This window comes from Nomascus leucogenys, chromosome 3, assembly GCF_006542625.1.
Source record: "Nomascus leucogenys isolate Asia chromosome 3, Asia_NLE_v1, whole genome shotgun sequence".
NCBI lineage: Eukaryota > Metazoa > Chordata > Mammalia > Primates > Hylobatidae > Nomascus > Nomascus leucogenys.
Window position 1 is genome coordinate 3,461,645 of NC_044383.1, and position 21,480 is coordinate 3,483,124.

General features: G+C 41.2%; 1 protein-coding gene across 1 annotated transcript in view; it reads left to right on the forward strand.

Moving 5' to 3' along the window:
• C3H10orf143 (chromosome 3 C10orf143 homolog) overlaps positions 1-21,480 on the forward strand; it is a 44,174-nt gene that overhangs the window by 7,311 nt on the left and 15,383 nt on the right. The window contains exons 2-3 of the mRNA XM_030805308.1: positions 20,878-21,042; positions 21,151-21,213. Coding sequence (XP_030661168.1) covers positions 20,878-21,042; positions 21,151-21,213 — 228 coding nt within the window. The remainder of the gene's footprint in view (positions 1-20,877; positions 21,043-21,150; positions 21,214-21,480) is intronic.

The window sequence follows — 21,480 nt, forward strand, 5'->3', positions numbered from 1 at the left end:
GAATTACAGGCATGAGCCACTGCACCTGGCCTCATGTACAAGTATATATGTATGTATGTATGTATGTATGTATTTATTTATTTACTTATTGAGACAGAGTTTCGGTCTGTCACCCAGGCTGGAGTACAGCGGTGCCATCTGGGTTCACTGCAACCTCTGCCTCCTGGGTTCAAGTGATTCTTCTGCTTCAGCCTCCCACGTAGCTGGGACTACAGGCGTGTGCCAGCTAATTTTTCTAATTTTAGTAGAGATAAAACTAAATACCCAAAGGAAGAGGCAGAGAATAAAAAAATCAAGACTCAGCTGTGCGCGGTAGCTCAACACCTGTAATCCCAGCACTTTGGGAGGCCGAGGCAGGCAGATCACCTGAGGTCGGGAGTTCAAGACCAGTCTGACCAACATGGAGAAACCCCGTCTCTACTAAAAATACAAAATTAGCTGGGCGTAGTGGCGCATGCCTGTAATCTCAGCTACTTGGGAGGCTGAGGCAGGAGAATCGCTTGAACCCGGGAGGCAGAGGTTGCGGTGAGCCGAGATCGCGCCATTGCGCTCCAGCCTGGGTGGGCAACAAGAGCGAAACACAATCTTTAAAAAAAAAAAAAAAGACTCAATTATAAGTCCATCTATAAGAAACTCACTTTAAATATAAAGATACAATAGATTAAAAAAAGGATGCAAAAAAATCATGCTAATACTGACCAAAAGAAAGGTGGAGTTGCTATATTAATAAAAGACAAAGTCAATTTCAGGGTAAAGAATATTACCATGGATATAAAAGGTGATTTCATAGTGATTTAAAAAGTCAATTCACCAAGAGGACATAAAATTCATCAATGTTTATGCATCTAATAACAGAGCTTCAAAATACATGAAGCAAAAACTGATAGAACTGCAAGGAAAAATAGAAAAATCCACAATTATATTAGTAAGTTTCAGTATCTTCTCACAAAAATTGATAGATATATGAAGAAAATTATTAAGGATATAGAAAATTTAAAGTAAACTACTGGCCAGTGCAGTGGCTCACGCCTTTAATCCCAGCACTTTGGGAGGCCAAGGCAGGCGGATCACTTGAGGTCAGGAGTTTGAGACCAGCCTGGCTAACATGATGAAACCCCATCTCTACTAAGAATACAAAAAATTAGCTGGGTGTGATGGCAGGTGCCTATAATCCCAGCTACTCAAGAGGCTGAGGTGGGAGAACCACTGGAGGCAGAGGTTGCTGTGAGCTGAGATGGCGCCACTGCACTTCAGCTTGGGTGGCAGAGTGAGACTGTCTCAAAAAAAAAATAAAAATAAAAATAAAAACTATCAAACCACCTGACTTACTTGAAATTTATAGAACTCTTCACTCAAAAACAACAGAATACAAATTTCCCAAGACTAATTATATTTTGGGCCATAAAGGAAGCCTCAATAAACATAAGCTGGGACTACAGGCACGTGTCACCCCATCCCAGCTAATTTTTGTGTATTCTTGTAGAGACACATTTTCACCACGTTGTCCAGGCTGGTCTCAAACTCCTGGGCTCAAGCAATCTGCCTGGCTTCAGCCTCCCAAAGTGTTGGGATCACAGGCGTGAGCCACCGTGCCTGGCCTCAATTTTGTTTTCTGCCTGAAGGAATTTTTTTTAAACATTTCTTATAGGACAGGTTTGCTGGTGATAATTTTTTTTAACTTCTATATTCTGTAAAAGTCTTTTTTTTTTTGAGACGGAGTCTCACTCTGTCACCAGGCTGGAGTTGCAGAGAGTTCATTGCAACCACTTTCTCCTGGGTTCAAGAGATTCTCCTGCCTCAGCCTCCCAAGTAGCTGGGACTACAGTTGCCTGCCACCATAGCTAATTTTTGTATTTTTATAGAGATGGGATTTCACCATGTTGGCCAGGATGGTCTCAATCTCCTGACCTCATGATGCGCCCGCCTCCGCCTCCCAAAGCGCTGGGATTACAGGCATGAGCCACCGCGCCTGGCCAAAAAAATCTTAATTTTATCCTTATTTTGAAAGATATTTCCACTATGTGTGGAATTCTAAATTGATAGGTTTTTTTCTTTCAGTAATATAAAAATGTTGCTCCACTGTCTTGCCGCAGTTGCTTCCAATGAAAGATCTGCGGCCACCCTCTCTCTGTTCCTCAGTGTTGAACGTGTCTCTTGTCTCTGGCTGCCTTTAAGGTTGCCCTTGACCTGTGGCTTTGAACTGCTCATCACGTGCTCTCATATAGTTTTCTTCATGATTTTGTGCTTGGGTTATTGAGATTCTTGGATCTCTGGGTTTGTAGTTTTCATCAAATTTGGTACATTTTCAGCCTAGATAAATAGACAAGATTTTTTTTTTTTTTTTCCAGACAGAATCTCTGTTGCCCAGGCTGGAGTGCAGTGGCACGATCTTGGCTCACTGCAACCTCCGCCTCTCAGGTTCGAGTGATTCTTCTGCCTCAGCCTCCCAAGTAGCTGGGATTACAGGTGCGCTCCACCACACCCTGCTAATTTTTTGTATTTTTAGTCGCCACGGGGTTTCACCATGTTGGCCAGGCTGGTCTTGAACCTCTGACCTCAGGTGATCCACCCACCTCAGCTTCCCAAAATGCTGGGATTATAGACGTGAGCCACCATGCCCGGCCTCAGCTATTATAGCTTTCAGTATTTTTTCTGTCCCTTTTCTCCCCTCTCCTTCTACAACTCCCACTGCACATCTGTTAAGCTTCTTGATAGTTGTCCCACAGTTCCCTCACGCCATGTCTACTTTTAAAAATCTCTTTTCTGTGTTTGATTTCTGATAGTTTCTACTACTGTGCCTTCAAGTTCATGAATCTTTTTTTCTGCAACGTCTAGCCGTCCACTAATTACATCCAGTGCATTTTTAATCCCAGACAATATAGCATTTGATTTGGATCTCATAACATTTGATTTTTATCTTTTAAAAAATATCTTCCGTGTTTTGTTTAATATTTTGTACATATACAATTATATTAACTCTTTTAACGTTCTTCTCTGCTAAATTTAACATCTGTGTCTGTTCTTTGCCAGTTTTTGTTTTTGAGACAGAGTCTCCCTCTCTTGCCCAGGCTGGAGTGCAGTAGCTCACTGCAACCTTCGCCTCCCAGGTTCAAGCAATTCTCGTGCCTCAGCCTCCAGAGTAGCTGGGACTACAGGCACGTGCCACCACGCCCGGCCAATTTTTGTATTTTTAGTAGAGATGGGATTTCATCATGTTGGCCAGGCTGGTCTTGAACACCTGACCTCGTCATCCACCCGCCTCAGCCTCCCAAAGTGCTGGGATTACAGGTGTGAGCCACTGTGCCTGGCCCTATTTTGTCCATTTTTGGTCAGTTCATGCAGGAGAGTAAATCTTGTTGGTCCAGTTTGGCCCAAAGAGGAAGCTGGATAATACAGTTTGGGTCAGAGTTTAAAAGAAAATGAAGGCCAGGCTCAGTGGCTCACACCTGTAATCCCAGTTCTTTGGGAGGCTGAGTTGGGTGGATCACAAGGTCAGGAGTTCGAGACCAGCTTGGCCAACATGGTGAAACCCCGTCTCTACAAAAATACAAAAATTAGCCGGGTGTGGTGGCACGTGCCTGTAATCTCAGCTACTCAAGAGCCTGAGGTGGGAGAATCGCTTAAACCCGGGAGGCGGAGGTTGCAGTGAGCCCAGATCGCGCCACTGCATTCCAGCCTGGGTGACAGAGTGAGACTCTGTCTCAAAAAAAAAAAGAAAAAGAAAAAAAAATTAGGTCCAGCGTGGTGGCTGTAATCCCTGCACTTTGGGAGGCTGAGGCAGACGGATCACTTGAGGTCAGGAGTTCAAGACCAACCTGGGCAACATGGTGAAACCCCCGTCTCCACCAAAAAATACAAAAATTAGCTGGGCATTGTGTCACATGGCTGTAGTCCCCAGCTACGCAGGAGGCTGAGGCAGGAGAATCACTTGAACCCACGAGGCAGAGGTTGCACTGAGCCGAGATCATGCCTCTGCACTCCAGCCAGGCGACAGAGTGAGACCCTATCTCAAAAATAAAAATAAATAAATAAAAAAATAAATAAGCTGGGCACGGTGGCTCACGCTTGTAATCCCAGCACTTTGGGAGGCTGAGGCGAGCGGATCACGAGGTCAGGATATCGAGACCACGGTGAAACCCCGTCTCTACTAAAAATACAAAAAATTAGCCAGGCGTGGTGGCGGGCGCCTGTAGTCCCAGCTACTAGGAGAGGCTGAGGCAGGAGAATGGCGTGAATCCGGGAGGCGGAGGTTGCAGTGAGCCGAGATCGCGCCACTGCACTCCAGCCTGGGCGACAGAGCGAGACTCCGTCTCAAAAAAAAAATAATAATAAAATAAAATAAATAAATAAAAATAAAAGAAGAAGATTCAGAGTTAAATTTCCTTGTTTTACCCCATCGGTTGCAGATTTTATAGCTCATCTGCTGAGTAAGATCTTTGCCGTGAGAACTTAGTAAATAACCAGCTGATGATGATGCAACCCCTGACAGAAGCCCTTATTTTGCCTTTCTGTGGTCACTCTTCTCCTTCGAAATAATTATCACCCATTCCTCAAGAAACAAGGTATTTAATTCTCTCACCCATTTTGTATTTTGGAAACAATCTGTTGAGCTATGTTATACTGTTTGTTATACTCAGTTTAATGAGATTCCACTATCCTCCCATCTAGATATAGGAAATTGATCGATGATAATTCATCTTTGGTTACAACCCTAATACAGGTGTTCACTCTGCCAGTTATGCCTAGACTCAATCATTTCTTTTTTTTTTTTTTTGAGATGGAGTCTTGCTCTTTTGCCCAAGCTGGAGTGAAGTGGCATGATCTTGACTCACTGCAACCTCCGCCCCCGGGTTCAAGTGATTCTCATGCCTCCACCTCCCTAGTAGCTGGGATTTTACGGGCGTGCACTACTGCGCCCGGCTAATTTTTGTATTTTTAGTAGAGACGGGGTTTCTCCACGTTGGCCAGGCTGGTCTCGAACTCCTGATCTCAGTGATCCACCCGCCTCGGCCTCCCAAAGTGCTAGGATTACAGGCGTGAGCCACCACGCCCAGCCAATCATTTCTAATTTTTGGCAGGTTTCTTTATATATGACACAGAAAGTCACAATGAGGTTAGGATCGGCAAGGAGGCCATTTTCTGTGGTTAGCCACCTCTTCAGGTGTCTGTTGTGTCCAGCACTGACCCTGGAAGGACTCTGCCATGGTTTCTGGTTCTTTAATTACAAAGTGCCCAGAACTGAGTGGGGCACATAGTAGGTATTCAGGAAAGGCTTTTTGGTTGACTGACATGTGAGGGTGTGTGTGTGTTTAGCTGAGAATTGGTGAGAGGATGATTAAGCAAATGCATAAAATTGTTGGTATTTTCAAAACATCTTTGTTTAGGGAAAATTATAATTCATTTGGGGAAAACGCCATCAGCGTGCCACATGGTCACCCTTCATTATCATCACCTAGCTACCATCTTTTTAGATTGCGGTTACCAAGACCATGTTATTTAGGTTTAGAGTTTTTTTGTTTTTGTTTTCTGAGACAGAGCCTCCCTCTATCATCCAGGCTTGAGTGCTGTGGTGCGATCTCAGCTCACTGCAACCTCTGCCTCCGGGGCTCAAGAGATTCTCATGTCTCAGCCTCCAGAGTAGCTGGGATTACAGGCACATGCCACCATGCCCAGCTAATTTTTGTATTTTAGTAGAGACAGGGTTTCCCTATGTTGGCCAGGCTTGTCTCAAACTCCCGGCCTCAAGTGATCCTCCTGCCTCGGCCTCCCAGAGTGTTGGGATTACAGGTGTGAGCCACCGTGCCTGGCCAGGTTTAGAGTTTTTTTTTTTTTTTTTAAGTGTGTAATTAAGTGGTTTTTAGTAAACTTACAGCTGTGTAACTATCACCACCCAGTTTTCATTCTCTTCACTTCAGAAAAATCTCTGGCCATTGGCAGTCACTCTGTTCACACCCCTAGCTCCAGGCAACCACTGACTGACTATCTGTCTCTGGATTTGCCTTTTCTGGAACTTTCTTGTAAAGGGAGTCATACCTGATAGGGTCTCCTGCAGCTGGCTTCTTTCAGTTTGCATCACGTTTTCAAGGTTCATCCAGATAAAGCATAGATCAGTAGTGTGCTCCTTTTTATGGCTGTATAATATTCCATTGTGTGAATAGAGCACGTTTTGTTTATCCATTCATTTTGGTTATGAATAGTGCAGAAAATTCTGAAAATTCACATAGGTACCGATCTTGTGTGACCATGTCTCTTAGACTGATACTTAGGGCTAGAATTGCTGGTTTCTATGGTAAATTTATTTTTAACTTTCTAAGAAACGGCCAAAATATTTTCCAAAGTGGCTGCACCATTTTACATGCCCACCACCAACATATGAGGGCTCCATTTTGTCCGCATCCTCATATATAGTCATTCTAGTAGATGCGGAGCAGTATCTCACTGCAGTTTTTATTTTTACTTTTTTTGTAGAGGTGCAGTCTTGCTATGTTGCCCAGGCTGGTCTCAAACCCTGGCCTCAACTGATCTTCCAAAGTCGGCCTCCCAAAATGCTGGGATTACAGGCATGAGCGCCCATGCCTGGCCATCACTGTAGTATTGATATTGAACATCTTTTCGTATACCTATTGAGCTTTCATGTGTCTTTAGTGGGGAAATTACTCTTCACATCTTTTGCCACTTTAAAAAAATGTGTTGTCTTCTTGTCAAGTTGAGTTTTTAATATATTCTGGGCTTTGTGGTGTTGTCTGTATTTCCTGAATTTGAAAGTTGGCCTGTCTTGCTAGGTTGGGTAAGTTTTTCTGGATAATATCCTGAAGAGGGTTTCCAAGTTGGTTCCATTCTCCCCGTCACTTTCAGGTACACCAGTCAAATGTAGGTTTGGTCTTTTCACATGGTCCCATATTTCTTGGAGGCTTTGTTCATTCCTTTTCATTCTTTTTTTCTCAATCGTATCTTCATGCTTTATTTCATTAAGTTGATCTTCAGTCTCTGATATCTTTTCTTCTGCTTGGTCGATTCAGCTATTGATACTTGCGTATGCTTCATGAAGTTCTCATGCTGTGTTTTTCAGCTCCATCAGGTCATTTATGTTCTTGTCTAAACTGGTTATTCTAGTTAGCAATTCATCTAACCTTTTTTCAGGGTTCTTAGCTTCCTTGCATTGGGTTAAAACATGCTCCTTTAGCTTGGAGAAATTTGTTGTTACCCATCTTCTGAAGCCTACTTCTGTCGATTCATCGAACTCATTCTCTCTCCAGTTTTGTTCTCTTGCTGGCGAGGAGTTGTGTTCCTTTGGAGGAGAAGAGGCATTCTGGTTTTTGGAATTTTCAGCATTTTTGCGCTGGATTTTCCTCATCTTCATGGATTTATCTACCTTTGGTCTTTGATGTTGGTGATCTTTGGATGGGGTTTCTGTGTGGATGTCCTTTTTGTTGATGTTGATGCTTTCTGTTTGTTAGTTTTCCTTCTAAGAGTCAGGACCCTTTGCTGCAGATCTGCTGGAGTTTGCTGGAGGTCCACTCCAGACCCTGTTTGTCTGGGTATCACCAGCAGAGGCTGCAGAACACCAAAGATTGCTGCCTGTTCCTTCTTCTGGAAGCTTTGTCCCATAGGGGTACCTGCCAGATGCCAGCTGGAGCTCTCCTGTATGAGGTGTCTGTCAACCCCTGCTGGGAGGTATCTCCCAGTCAGGAGGCACAGGGGCCAGGGACCCACTTGAGGAGGCAGTCTGTCCCTTAGCAGAGCTCAAGTGCTGTGCTAGGAGATCTGCTGCTCTCTTCAGAGCTGGTAGGCAGGAACGTTTAAGTCTGCTGAAGCTGTGCCCATGGTCGTCCCTTCCCCCAGGTGCTCTGCCCCAGGGAGATGGGAGTTTTATATATAAGCCCCTGACTGGGGCTGCTGGCTTTCTTTTAGAGATGCCCTGACCAGAGTGGAGGAATCTAGAGAGGCAGTCTGGCTACAGTGGCTTTGTCAAACTGTGGTGGGCTCTGCCCAGTTCGAACTTCCTGGAGGCTTTGCTTACATGGTGAGTGGAAAACTACCTACTCAAGCCTCGGTAATGGCAGATGCCCTGCCCCCCACCAAGCTCAAGCATCCCAGGTTGACTTCATACTGCTGTGCTGGCAGGGAGAATTTCAAGCCAGTGGATCTTAGCTTGCTGGGCTCCTTGGGGATGGGATCCACTGAGCTAGACCACTTGGCTCCCTGGCATCAGCCCCCTTTCCAGGGGAGTGAATGGTTCTGTCTCACTGGTGTTCGAGATGCCACTGGGGTATGAAAAAAAAACTCCTGCAGTTAGCTTGGTGTTTGCCCAAATGGCCGCCCAGTTTTGTGCTTGAAACCCAGGGCCCTGGTGGTGTAGGCACCCGAGGGAATCTCCTGGTCTGTGGGTTGTGAAGACCATTGGAAAAGCATAGTATCTGGGCTGGAGTGCACTGTTCCTCATGGCACAGTCCCTCACGGCTTCCCTTGGCTGGGGAGGGAGTTCCCTGACCCCTTGTGCTTCCCGGGTGAGGCGATGCTCCACCCTGCTTCAGCTCTCCCTCCGTGGGCTGCACCCACTGTCTAACTAGTCCCAGTGAGATGAGCCAGGTACTTCAGTTGGAAATGCAGAAATCACCTGCCTTCCGCATTGATCTTTTTGGGAGCTGCAGACCAGAGCTGTTCCTATTCGGCCATCTTGCCAGCCTCCACTTTCTTAATGGTGTCATTTGAAGCCCCAAACCTTTGAATATTGATGAAATCCAAATTTTCAACTTGTTTCTTTTAGGGATCATTCTTTTGGTGTTGTATCTGAGAAATATTTGCCTATTCCAAGATCATAAGAATTTTTTTTCCCTATGTTCTCCTTTAAAAATTTTATACTTTTAGTTCTTACATTTGGGCTTCTGATCCATTTCAAGTTAATTTTTGTGCATGATATATGTCAAGAGCCCAAATTTATCTTTTTACATGTGGATGTTGAATCATGTCGGCACCATGTCTTCTAAAGACTGTTCTTTCTCCATTGAATTTTCTTGGCACCCTCGTCAAAGATCATTTGACCATAAATATAAGGGTTCATTTCTGGACTCTCAGTTCTGTGCCATTGACCTGTATGTTCATCCTTATGCCAATACCATATTGATTACTGGAGCTGTATATTAATTTTCTATTATATTAAGTTTTGAAGTCTTTTTTATACATTGTTTAGTTTCTAGTGCTTCTTTAGTTGTATTTTTCAGTCTTATTTCTCCACCTAGCCTGAAAGCAGACTCAAGACCCAGCTCGGTCATTTCATGTCACCAGACTTCAGGCAAGTTGGCTAAGGTTTTTTTTTTTTAACTTCTTTTTCCTCATCTATAAAATAGAAATAGAACTCCATATCCCTCCATTGTCACAGGATTATTGTGAGGATCAAATGAAACAACAAACGTGGAAACATCTAAACTAGTTTTCTATAAATGCAAAGGACATTTATTGGGCTCTGCCTGTTGCAAGTAAATGTGCATAACTGGTTTCCTTAAGATCCGTAATTTATTCAGGACTGTAACTTAGGTTTAGAGTGTGCTTGGTAAACCTTACAAGCCTAAAATTAATCCTCAACAAGTCTTTTTCAGAATCAAAGTAGAAGGGTGGTTTTTCTTTAATCTTCTCCATTATCTCAAGATAACTCGCTCCCCTAGAATTCAGTTGCCCTCTTACTTTGAGTGTTGGCTTGCTCATATCAGAACTTCCCTTCTCTTTGCCAAGCTAGACTTGGTCAAGAGTGTGGACTGAAATCTTGAGCATAGTAGGCCGAGGAGTCTTTTTTAAAACAGATCACAGTATCAAGATGTTAAGATCCAGTTGGTTAAAGCCCCAGTGTGCCCTGGTAATGCAGGAGTTCAGTGTGAGAATCCTAACTTCTGGCCCTCCTTAGTTGATGCAGTACCAAATGTCATAGGAAGAAAAATCCTAAGAGTACAAGGTCATTCTCCAAATGAAAATGTCATAGGGAAGGAATCTTTACTTGATGGAAAGAATGCTTTCTTTCTAAATGGCAGTCTGTGGCGCCTTCTTAATCTTGTTCCATCCAGCATTACCTGTTCTGTGTTCAGACCAATGGGCATCCGTATCAGCTGCTCCATCCTGCAGAAGTAACTTTATCATGGTAGGACTTGAACTAAACTGAACCAAAGAAACCTCCCTCAGCCGACTGTTCCTGGTACCTAAGACTGAATTACCCAGCATTATACACTTACACTACAAATGATCTTCAGCATAAGGGCCATTAGTCAATAAAAATTCTCAAAATACCTTCAAAATGAAAGATTAGATTATTTTATTTTATATAAAATATATTTTCTTGTGGACTTATTAATTGCATTACTGATTTCTAATGATTTCCTTTGGTATTTTATTTAAATAATTAATTTATTTTTTTTGAAATGGAGTTTCGCTCTTGTTGCCGAGGCTGGAGTGCAATGGCATGATCCCGGCTCACTGCAACCTCTGCCTCCCAGGTTCAAGTGATTCTCCTTCCTTAGCCTCCTGAGTAGCTGGAATTACAGGCATGTGCCACCATGCCTGGCTGATTTTTTGTATGTTTAGTAGAGACGGGATTTCACCATGTTGGCCAGGCTGGTCTCAAACTTCTGATCTCAGGTGATCCACCCTCCTTGGCCTCCCAAAGTGCTGGGATTACAGGTGTGAGCCACTGCACCTGGCCAGCTCCTTTGGTATTTTAATTTGCTGTATATTTGCTTAACTCATATGCTTGCTCACGTGTTAGCACATGTAATACATAGGCTTCATTCAGTGTGTTTGATGTCGAAGAGTGTGCCATCTTCTTGCTTTGCTGACTGAAGAGAGCACGTGGTGCTTTTCTGTTGAAGGGGTCAGAGAACCACGCCTCTTCTCTATTCTCCACCCTCCTCTTGAGCCCAGAGCAGGGGCTGCCAGCATGGCCGCGCCCCACTGGTGGCAGAGCTGGCGCTGGGCTCTGCTCACCCTGCTCCCTGTTCTCTGGCCCTGCTGTGTGTTTCTAGGGGCTTTGTGGAGATGTCCTCTGTCTGGTTTGTATAAGGGCTGGCTCTTCTCAGCACAGAAACCAAAGCTTTGAATCTCATCTCTGGCAAACTGTTAGGTCTTCGACCCCTATCCCTTACAGACACTTCACTCATTAAGTTCACTTGGGACCATCACCTCCAAAAAGGAAGAAGTCCCCCTCAACAAATGGTTGGTCTTGCCTCCTCAGGACAGGCAGCGAGGCTTCCTGAGACCTGTGGCAGCTTCGTGTGTTTCTATCATTGAGGCAGCACCATCCCTGTTTGCTATTTTAATTTAGCATCGTTTGAAACAGCGTCTGTTTCTCGGCCACGCTCCTGCTTCACCTTTCTCTGATGAGGATGCTGGTGACTTGATCTATTCTAGTTATTGTTATGTAGTGGGGTCTTTGTGTATACTTAGGATTTTCATTTTGTTCATATAGTGCAAGTGTCTTTTTAGCTTGGCATGAGTCTACATCTGCCTTTGCGAAGGCTGACAGATCTTCTCATTCAACATAAGCAGCCCCTGATGTAAATGCCTCTGTGGCAGTCATTTTTCTTTGGTCCAGGCCAATCCATGACAACTGAACTATTTCCCAAGTAAGTGTATAGATCAATATCATATGTGGTCAGCTCTCAATAATCCACAGTAAGTAACAGAAAATATGAATAAATTAATTCACTGTGCTGGCTGAGTGCCACTGAGACGTCATCCTCACATTCCCTAGTGGAACGCACGCTCTGCTCACCTTGATGGCAGAGTATGACTTGGCTCTCCTTTCTCCTACGACATGCTGTCGGGACCCTGGCCCTTTCAGCCACCTGTGCCCCTTGAAGAATGTCAGCTTTTCATTGCAGATAATCACAAGTCTGCTGACCTTAATGTGCCAACGGTCATTCAACCACACAGAAAAGGTGTAGAATATAGTTTCGTAAGTGTTGTAAATTTCATCCAGAAAGTACTGGTTCTCATTCATATTCATGCGTGCCTGTTTGCTTTCCTTTTGAGTAAGTCCCATGTTATTGAGAAAAGAGGAAGGGAAATAATATTATTGCTATTAGCCGACTATGGTGTTACTGATGGGGGGGAAAATTGAAACTTGTAAAATTATGTGGGGAATACTTAATATTTCCACTTTTCCCCTTTAATCCAGATGATTGAAAGTTGACAGCAAACCAGTTTTAACATAACACACCTCCTTTTGCACTGTAAGGATTGAGCAGATCCTGAATAACCAGAGATTGAAAGCCTTGGTCTTAGTTCTTCAAACTGTCATCCAACTTAGATGAAGACATAGAAGGCTGCATTATTTGCAAAAGTCCTAAAGATGATTAATACGATTACTGTAATATATGGCAGAATAAGGACTGAATATTTTTTATATGCTACAAATCAAATACATATTCCATGGAAATCAGATTTAACTAGTGTACATAGGAGAGCCTACAGTTAAATTAAAAGAAGAAAAAGAGGAAGACAAAGTCGAGTTAATAAGCCCCAGGCATGGGAGAGTACATTTGTGTGGAGAAGCTGAGGGGGTTGCAGGGGAGGTGAGCTTGCATGGACCTGTGTGTGATGTGGTTGCTGGGGCTGTTGACCTAGCGTGGGTTTCTCCTGTGGAAACACAGTGGCAAGTGGTGATTCTACTCTGCTAGTTACACGGCATTGAAAGTATTTTGCATGGTTTATTTTAAGTGGGATATTGGCAATTTAGAAACCCTGGACTAGGGTGTCTAGGATATGAAGAGTCTGAAGAACATCTTTGAAATGGAATAGTGAGAGAGACTAGGGATGTCTAGTTGGAGAGAAGAAGCCTCCGAAGTGTCTGAGAATGATCATCAAATATCTGAATGTTTATCTCATACACAAGGGGCTTTGTTTATTTTATGTTGCTCAAAGAAGAATAATTAGAAACAGTGGGTTGGGGTTGTGAGAAGGCAGTTTGGTTTAGATCAGTATTTCTCTCGCATTAGGGATGCAAGATATATATATATTTTCATTTTAAAAATCTTGTTATTTTGAAATAGTTTTAGGCATACAGAAGGGTTGCAAAAACATAGTATAGAGTTCATATACATCCTTCACTTAAGCTTGTTAATGATCTTAGTATAGTTAGAAAGCCATGAAATTAATGTTGGTGCAGTACTGTTAACTATAGACCTTATTCCATTTTACCAGTTTTTCCACTAATATCCTTTTTCTGTTGCAAGATCTAACCCAGGATCCCACATTGCATTTAGTTGTTGTGTTTCCTTCCTCTCTTCCAATCTGTGACACTTTGACAGTCTTTTAGGACCTCGACACTTAGTGATTATTGGTTAGTTATTTTGTTGTCCCACATTTTCTTATGATTAGAGTCAGGGTGTGCATTTTTGGCATGAGTACTGCAGAAGTGATGTTGTGCCATCTTGGTACGTTGTACGGAGGAGGGTTCCTGGTATTGTGTCCCATTACTGCTGTTGTTAACCTTGTCACTTGATTACAATGGTTTTATCCACGGTAAAGTTACGATTTTTCTCTTTATAATTAATACGAATCTTGGGGAGGATAGTTTGAGGCTGTGCAAACATCCAGTTTCTCCTTAAACTTGCCTCCTGATTTTAGCATCTATTATTAGATCTTGCCCGCAATAATTTTTACTGTGGTATTTACTTAATGCATTTCCCTCTTTTCTTTTGCATTTGTTAATTAGAATTCAACTGTAAGGAAGTCCTGTCCCTTCTCACCTATTTATTTACTCAATTATTTTTGATATGGGTAGACTAATAGGCATTTACATTATTCTGTGCATTATCCATTGCTGTTTTTATTTATTTTATTGCTTAAATTATTCCAGCTTTGGCCAACAGGAAGTCCTTCAGGTGGATGCCTTTGTCTTTTTGACATGCCCTCGTTTTACAAGAACTTTCTGAGTTTTTGGCCTATAAAGTGTTTCAGGCTCATCTTATATTTTCCCTGCTCCTTCCCTAAATCAGCCGCTTCCCATGGAGTCCCTATTCCTTTCATGGGAAAATGGTGTTTAGAAACCAATTTCTAGGTGCTAAGTATAATCTTGCTACTAGGATGCCACTGTCCTTAGTGGACACAGCTAGGATATATATACATGTGTATGTGTGTTTGTATATGTGTATATCACCCGCACACACAGTAACCCACACATACATATCTTTATATATTTCTATATCTCTGTCTGGATATGTATAAAAAATTCGAATCCAACACCACTGGGTTCATCGTAGCCTCTCCCTTTTCTGTATTTTTAGCTTATTTCTTCAACAGTGAGAAACTTAGCTCTTATTATTTACAATGTATTTACTTATTTATCCAGTGCCAATAAAGTAATTTCAAAATTGCTAACCCTGTAATAAACACATTTACTAGCTAGAGTACAGCATTTCTATACAGTGCTTTTTGTCTTTATTTAGCGTTTGAGTTTCTAGTCAAAATAGTATTTGTTTTGTTTTGTTTTTGAGACGGAGTCTCACTCTGTTGCACAGGTTGGAGTGCAGTGGTGCAATCTTGGCTCAGTGCAACCTCCACCTCCCATGTTCAAGTGATTCTCCTGCCTCAGCCTCCCAAGTAGCTGGGACTACAGGTGCCTGCCACCGGGCCTGGGTAATTTTTTTTTTTGTATTTTTAGTAGAGATGGGGTTTTACCATTTTGGCCAGGCTAGTCTCAAACTCCTGACCTTGTGATCTGCCCGCCTTGGACTCCCAAAGTGCTGGGATTGCAGGCATGAGCCACCACGCCTGGCCCCAAATAGTATTTTTTAAAGTTATTTGGGGTAGTTCTTTTCAGTGTGGCTATGTTACTTATTTGTAATGTAGTTAGTTCATTATTTTTGTATTCCACTTGGGTTCCCCTCCCTCTATGTCCTGGTTTACTTACATTTTTCCCTTACTTTTTGGCATGTGAAATGTTACTCTGGTGATTCAATGCAGAGCTATACACTCCCTCTTCATTTCTGTTCCCATGCCACCCTGTTCCCCAACCCTTTCCTACCCACTCTCTATAGGAAAGCAGTCTCTTTCATTTCTCAAATATCCTTCCTGTATTTCTTTTGCAGAAATGAGCAGATAGTGTCCATTTTCTTATAACCTCTTCTTTCTTACACAAAGGATAGCATATTATAGATACTCTTTTGCACTTCGTTTTTTTCATTTAACAATATATTCTGGAAATCACTCTAGACCAGTTCATGGAAATCTTCCTCTTCCTCTTCTCAGTTGCATAGTACTTCATTGCTTGGATGTGCCATAGTTTATCCAACCACTTGCCGGTGTAGGGGCATTTAGGTTGTTTCCAATATATTGCACTATTGAATAACTCTGTGCAAATGTGCTTTTTTCCCACGTTGTTGGAGGTGTATGTTTAGGGTAGATTCTAGAGTTGTAATTGCTGGGTTAAAAAATGTGCATATAGCTTTGTAAGGTATTGCCAAATTTCCCTGCAGGAATTTGCATTCTCATTAGCAAAGCGGGAGGTGCCTGTTTTCCTGCAGCCTCACCAACAGGGGCTACACCACATTCTACAATTTTTGCCATTCTGATGATAAATGATATCTTGATGTTGTTTTAATTTGTATTTCTTTAAATATGAGTGCGTTTGAACACTTTTTTCATGTTTGAGGACCATTTTAATAGCTTTTGTAAATTGTTTATGTCTTCTCCATTTATCTTTCCGGTTTTTGGTCCTTTGTTGCTCAGCTTTTGTAATAGTTTCTTATATTCAGGTTATTCACCCTTTTTCTGTGGTATATGTTGCAAACATTTTTCTTCCCCTTTTATCAGTTAGCTTTTGATATTGTTTAGGATTTTTTTGTTCGTTTGGCCTTACAGAAGTTTTTATTTTCATATAGTCAAACTTATCAATCTTGATTTTATTGCCTCTGTATTTCGAATCATAGTTAGAAAATCTTTCCCTACACCAAGATTAGAGAATTCACTCATATTTTCTCCTAGGAATTGCATAGTTCTTTATAATTAGATCTTTTGCATTCAGGTCCCTAATGCATCTGGTTTGGTTTTGTATGCGGTTGTATTAGTTTGTTTTCACGCTGCTGATAAAGACATACTGGAGACTGGGTAATTTATAAAGAAAAGAAGTTTAATGGACTCAAAGTTCCGTGTGCCTGGGGAGGCCTCACAATCATTGCAGAAGGTGAAAGGCACGTCTTACGTGGCAGCAGGCATGAGAGAGAATGAGAACCAAGCAAAAGGGGAGCCCCTTATAAAAACATCAGATCTCGTGAGACTTATTCACTAACACGAAGACCGTATGGGGGAACCGTCCCCATGATTCAATTATCGCCCATTGTGTCCCTCCCACAACACGTGGGAATTATAGGAGCTACTATTCGAGATGAGATTGGGTAGGGACACAGCCAAACCATGTCATGGTGTGAGGTACAGATCTAAATTTCTTTTCTCCGAATGGCTCCAAGTTGTCCTGGCATCGTATATTAAAAAGTCCATCCTGCTGAGCACAGTGGCTCATGCCAGTAATCCCAGTACTTTGGGAGGCCGAGATGGGAGGATAGCTTGAGGCTAGGCGTGTGAGACCAGCCTGGTCAACATAGTGAGACCTCATCTCTAAAAAAAAAGAAGATTATATATGTATATATAAAAAGTCCATCCATATCACAGTGATTTGAAGCCAAACTTTCATATATATTTGGATTTATATCTGGACTTTTAATGCTACCACACTGGTCTGTTTGTCTCCTTGTGTGCCACCGTGTTTAATTATGGAGTGTCTATGGCTTGTTTTCATATCCAGGAGTTGTTTTATTTTTTTGTTCAAGGTTTTCTTAGTTCTTCTTGCATATTTGTTTTTCATTGTGACCGTTAGTATCAACTAGTGTAACTCTATAAAATAGTTTACTGGGATTTTTACTGGGATTATATTGAATTTACAAATTAATTTTTAGGGAGAACTGTCATCTTTATAATGTTCGGTTATCCTATCCAAGAGTTGGGGATGTCTTTTCTCTTGTTCATATCTACTTTAGCGTCTTTCAAGAATGCCTTACATTCTCCTTGTATAGGTTTTGTGCAATTCTTGTTAAATTTGTTCCTAGATATTTAATCCTTGTTGCAATTTTTTTTTTTTTTTTTTTTGAGACAGAGTCTCGCTGTGTCGCCCAGGCTGGAGTGCAGTGGCGCAGTCTCGGCTCACTGCAACCTCCACCTCCCAGGTTCACGCCATTCTCCTGCCTCAGCCTCCCAAGTAGCTGGGACTACAGGTACCCACTACCACGCCTGGCTAATTTTTTGTATTTTTAGTAGAGACAGGGTTTCACCATGTTAGCCAGGATGGTCTCGATCTCCTGACCTCGTGATCCACCTGCCTCGGCCTCCCAAAGTGCTGGGATTACAGGCGTGAGCCACCACGCCCGGCCCTTATTGCAATTATTTTAAATGGAGTTTTCTCTGATTATTATTTTGTATTTGAAAGCTATTGATTTTTATATGTTAATTCTGTATTAGTGAATTCTTTTATTGTTTGAGTTAGTTTTATCGTTGATTCTCTGGGGGTTTCCAGATATATGTGGTTATCAACTGCAAATAGAAGTGGTTTTACTACTTTGCTCCTTCTTATAATGCTGATTGATTTCTCTCGTCTCAATATATTGGGTAATACCTGTCATACAATGTTGAACAGAAATGGAGACAGTGAGCATCTTTGCCCTGTTCCTGACAGTAGTAGAAATGCTATTAGTTTTTCCCCATTTAGTAATGAATTAAGGAATGTGTATTTTATTAATTTAATAGTATAACCCTCAATTCCTGTTTTCTGTAACTTTTATCATAAATAGGTTTTAAATTTTGTTAAAGGATTTTTCAGAATCTATGGAGGTCATCACACTATTTCCTTATGTTTATTAATATAGTACATTATATTGAGAGTTTCCTAATATTTCGAATATCTTAGACCTCATTTCATATTTTTACATTGATATCGAGCAATTGATTGGTATGTAGTTGTATTTTCTTGTCCTTTCTGTCTGGTTTATCAGTGTTACATTTGCTTCATAAAAGGAGACAGTGTGCTAGAATCTTCTTCATAGAGCATTGGCATTACCTGGCCTTCGAAGGTTTGGGAGAATTCCCCTGGGAAACCATCTGGTCCTGGGGCTTGTGGGTAGTTACTTAATAACTCTTCCTGTTTCTTCTGGGAAATCATCAGTTTAAGCTTTCTAACTCTAATGGGATCAGTTTTGGTAATCAGACTATCCTTAGGAAGTTATCAGTTACATCTACATTTTTCAAATTCATTTGCATAGAGGTCTGTGAAATATTCCCTTAAGATTTTTATAATTTCTTGTTTCATTGGTTATTTCCCCTGCGTCCTTTCTTATTTTCTATTTTTGTATTCACTCCTCCTTTTTCTTGAGTAACTTAACTAGTGGTTTGTCTACTTTTTTCCCTCCAAAAACCAGGATTTATATTTGTACATTAGATCTACTGTTTTTCTATTCTCTACCTCATTAATTTTATCTTATATATTCTTTTTTTCTCATTAATTTTAGCTTTTTTCTTCATTTTTTCTTTGTGTATTCTTTTGTTTTGCTTTCTTGTTCTTTTCCTAGTTTTTATGAGCTGGGAATTATTATTGTTATTATTTATTTTTTGAGACAGTCTCGCTCTGTTACCCAGGGTGGAGTGCAGTGGCATGATCTCAGCTCACTTCAGCCTCAGCCTTATGGGCTCAGTCTTCCTACCTCAGCCTCCTGAGTAGCTGGGACTACAGATGCACCACCATGCCTGGCTAATTTTTATATTTTTTGGTAGAGACAGGGTACCATGTTGCCCAGGTTGGTCTCAAACTCCTGGCCTCAAGCGATCTGCTTGCCTTAGCTTCCCAAAGTGCTGGGATTACAGGCATGAGCCACCGTGCCTGGCTGGGAATTATTAATTAATTTTCATTCTTTCATTTTTATTGATAAAAGTGTCAGTGCATTGAATTTTTCTCTGACTGCTTTAAATGTATTTCATGGATTCTGATATGTAGTGTTTTCATTGTAATTATTTTTTTAAAATTCTTTCCTCTCAGTTGGTGACCTAAGAAATAATAAGACTCTTAAATTTCCAGGTGGAAGTGCCTTTCCGTTTTTTTGTTTTTGTTAGTAATTGATAGTTTATTGCATTATAGTCAGAAAGTATTGGTTATGTTTCTACCCTATAGAAATCATTGTTTTTTCCTTTAATGCCATCAGTTGTGACTGTGCTGTGGGTTCTTGAGAGGAATGTGTATACTCTATTATCAGGGTACAGAGTTCAATATATATGTCCATAAGGTCAACCTTGGTTGATTATGTTGTTTAAATCTATCTCCTTGTTTTCTGTATACTTGCTCTGCCTTGTACTGAGAATGGTGTATGAAACCTCCTGTTATTAGTATGTTTCTAACTGTGTTTGCTCACATCTCCTGTAGTCTTTGTTTGATAAAGGTTATGGTTGTATTGTTTGGCTCATAGGTGTTCATGAGCATTATGTCTTCGCTATAAACTGTGGCTTTTAGCATTAAAAAAAAGTCCTTGGTTGTAGTTAACACTTTGGGGCTTATGTTCTATGTGATCTGCTCCTGCTCTCTTTTTGTTTTTATTTCTCTGTTATACCTTGGTCCATCCTTTTTATTTTTAGCCTTTCAGAATCACTTGATTTTAAGTGCATCTGTATAGTCGGGTCTTGTTCTTTGAAAATTTTGGATGTAGAATGATTTGTATTTTCTAGTGATTACTTGTATTTAAACCGATTTAATATCCTTAGGTCCCCTGGTTCATTATTTAACCCTTTATTGTCCGATTCTCAGTTTTTTTCAGCATCAGTTAATACTCACCTATTGCTTATACAATAATGAACTATACAATAATGAGAATTTGCCTCTCTTCCTTTTCCCTCATCTCCCATTTTTAATGCATCATTTCTAGTCTGTCATAAGGTTTCTATATTGTGTAAATGCATTAAGTGAAAAAAGTCCATTAAGAATATATTAAATAATAATAGTACGGATAATAAACACATTTTGCAAAAGTGATAAAGGTGGTTTGCAAGTGACTGCAGAGGTTGGGGAGATGCCAGTGTACCATGAAGTGTGTTCTGACATCGGGGCTGTCCAGCAGCAGGGCCTCTTGGGCTGGCCGCCAGGGCTCCTGGGGTGGATTGCCGGCCCTGGGCCAGGGTGGCCTCCATGACTGTTTACAGAGGTCCTCTTGCCTCTGAAACTCTGTGTCAGTTACAACATTGTTACCCTAAAAATACACAAAGTCTTGGGACTTTCAAACTGAGTACTTTTTTCTTTAGCATTAGAGGATTCCTTTTGTAATTATTTTCTTTAGCTCACATAGTAGTAAAAACCAAATGCTCACTTTCCCAAAGGTGGTCAGTTATGGACTGTGTGCAACCTTTGAAATAAATAAAATTAATTTGCCCGTCAGCGCCAGTGAGACACAGAAGTAGTCACATGTGAATTATTCATATTGTATTAAGAAAGCATGTAATTTGATACTAAGCACAAGCATATAACCAGTTTCTTGAACAAAATTTATAGGTTTTGCACATTTTCAATATCAATAAATTAGTCACCATAGTTTATTACAAGAGTTTCAGCCAAAATTATTTGAAATGACTATTTTAAATGTATAAAGCTAAGTAAATATCAGGCAATGCAAGAAATAATGAGGTTAAATGTAATGGATGATTGTTATTCTGAAGAGATAAAGTTTAAAGTCATCTCCTCAAATGCCCTATAAAGTTTTCCAGCTCCACAGGGCTCTGTACTTGCAGCTGAAGTTTTCTGAAAGCAAATTCAATTAGAGTGTTGTGTGCTTTATGAGACCATCTAAAGTGAAAATTTGTTTGTTTCAGAAACGGGCATGCAGGAGATTAGAAGCCAGTGGGCACGAGCGTGGCTGCCACCAGGCGAATGCCTGTGCCCTGGCATCCTGGGGCCCAGAGGACCAGGAACCTTCATCAAGAGGCTGCCCCCCAGCACCGAGGCCAGAGAGTGGCCAGGGGAGGCTAAGTACAGGGGTATGTTCCCGTTCCCACCAAACTAGTTGTGAGCATGTTGAAATATTTTAATAGAAAGTGTAAATAATCATTTTTCTGATATATCTGCAACTGTGATTTGTTAACTAGATTTCTCAGAATGGTGGAAGGAGCTCAGCCCAGCCTTGCCCAAGATGTATTGCAGGGGAATCTGTAAGTGCATTAACCTTCTTGCTGTGACATAAAAGATAGACTTCTTCTTAAATATTAGATCCATAAAACAAAGTTAATAAAAACTGCAATTACGTTTCTGAAGAATGAGGAACATAAATAAAAAGGTGAAAATTGATTTAAGCTTTTCTTAGAATTCTATCGGTGTACAAATTAATTTGTGTCCAGCTTCAGATTGGAAATAGAAATTGCAAATACATTTAAAATTGCTTCTAAAAAACAGGGTTTAGGAAAGGGACTAGGCCACTG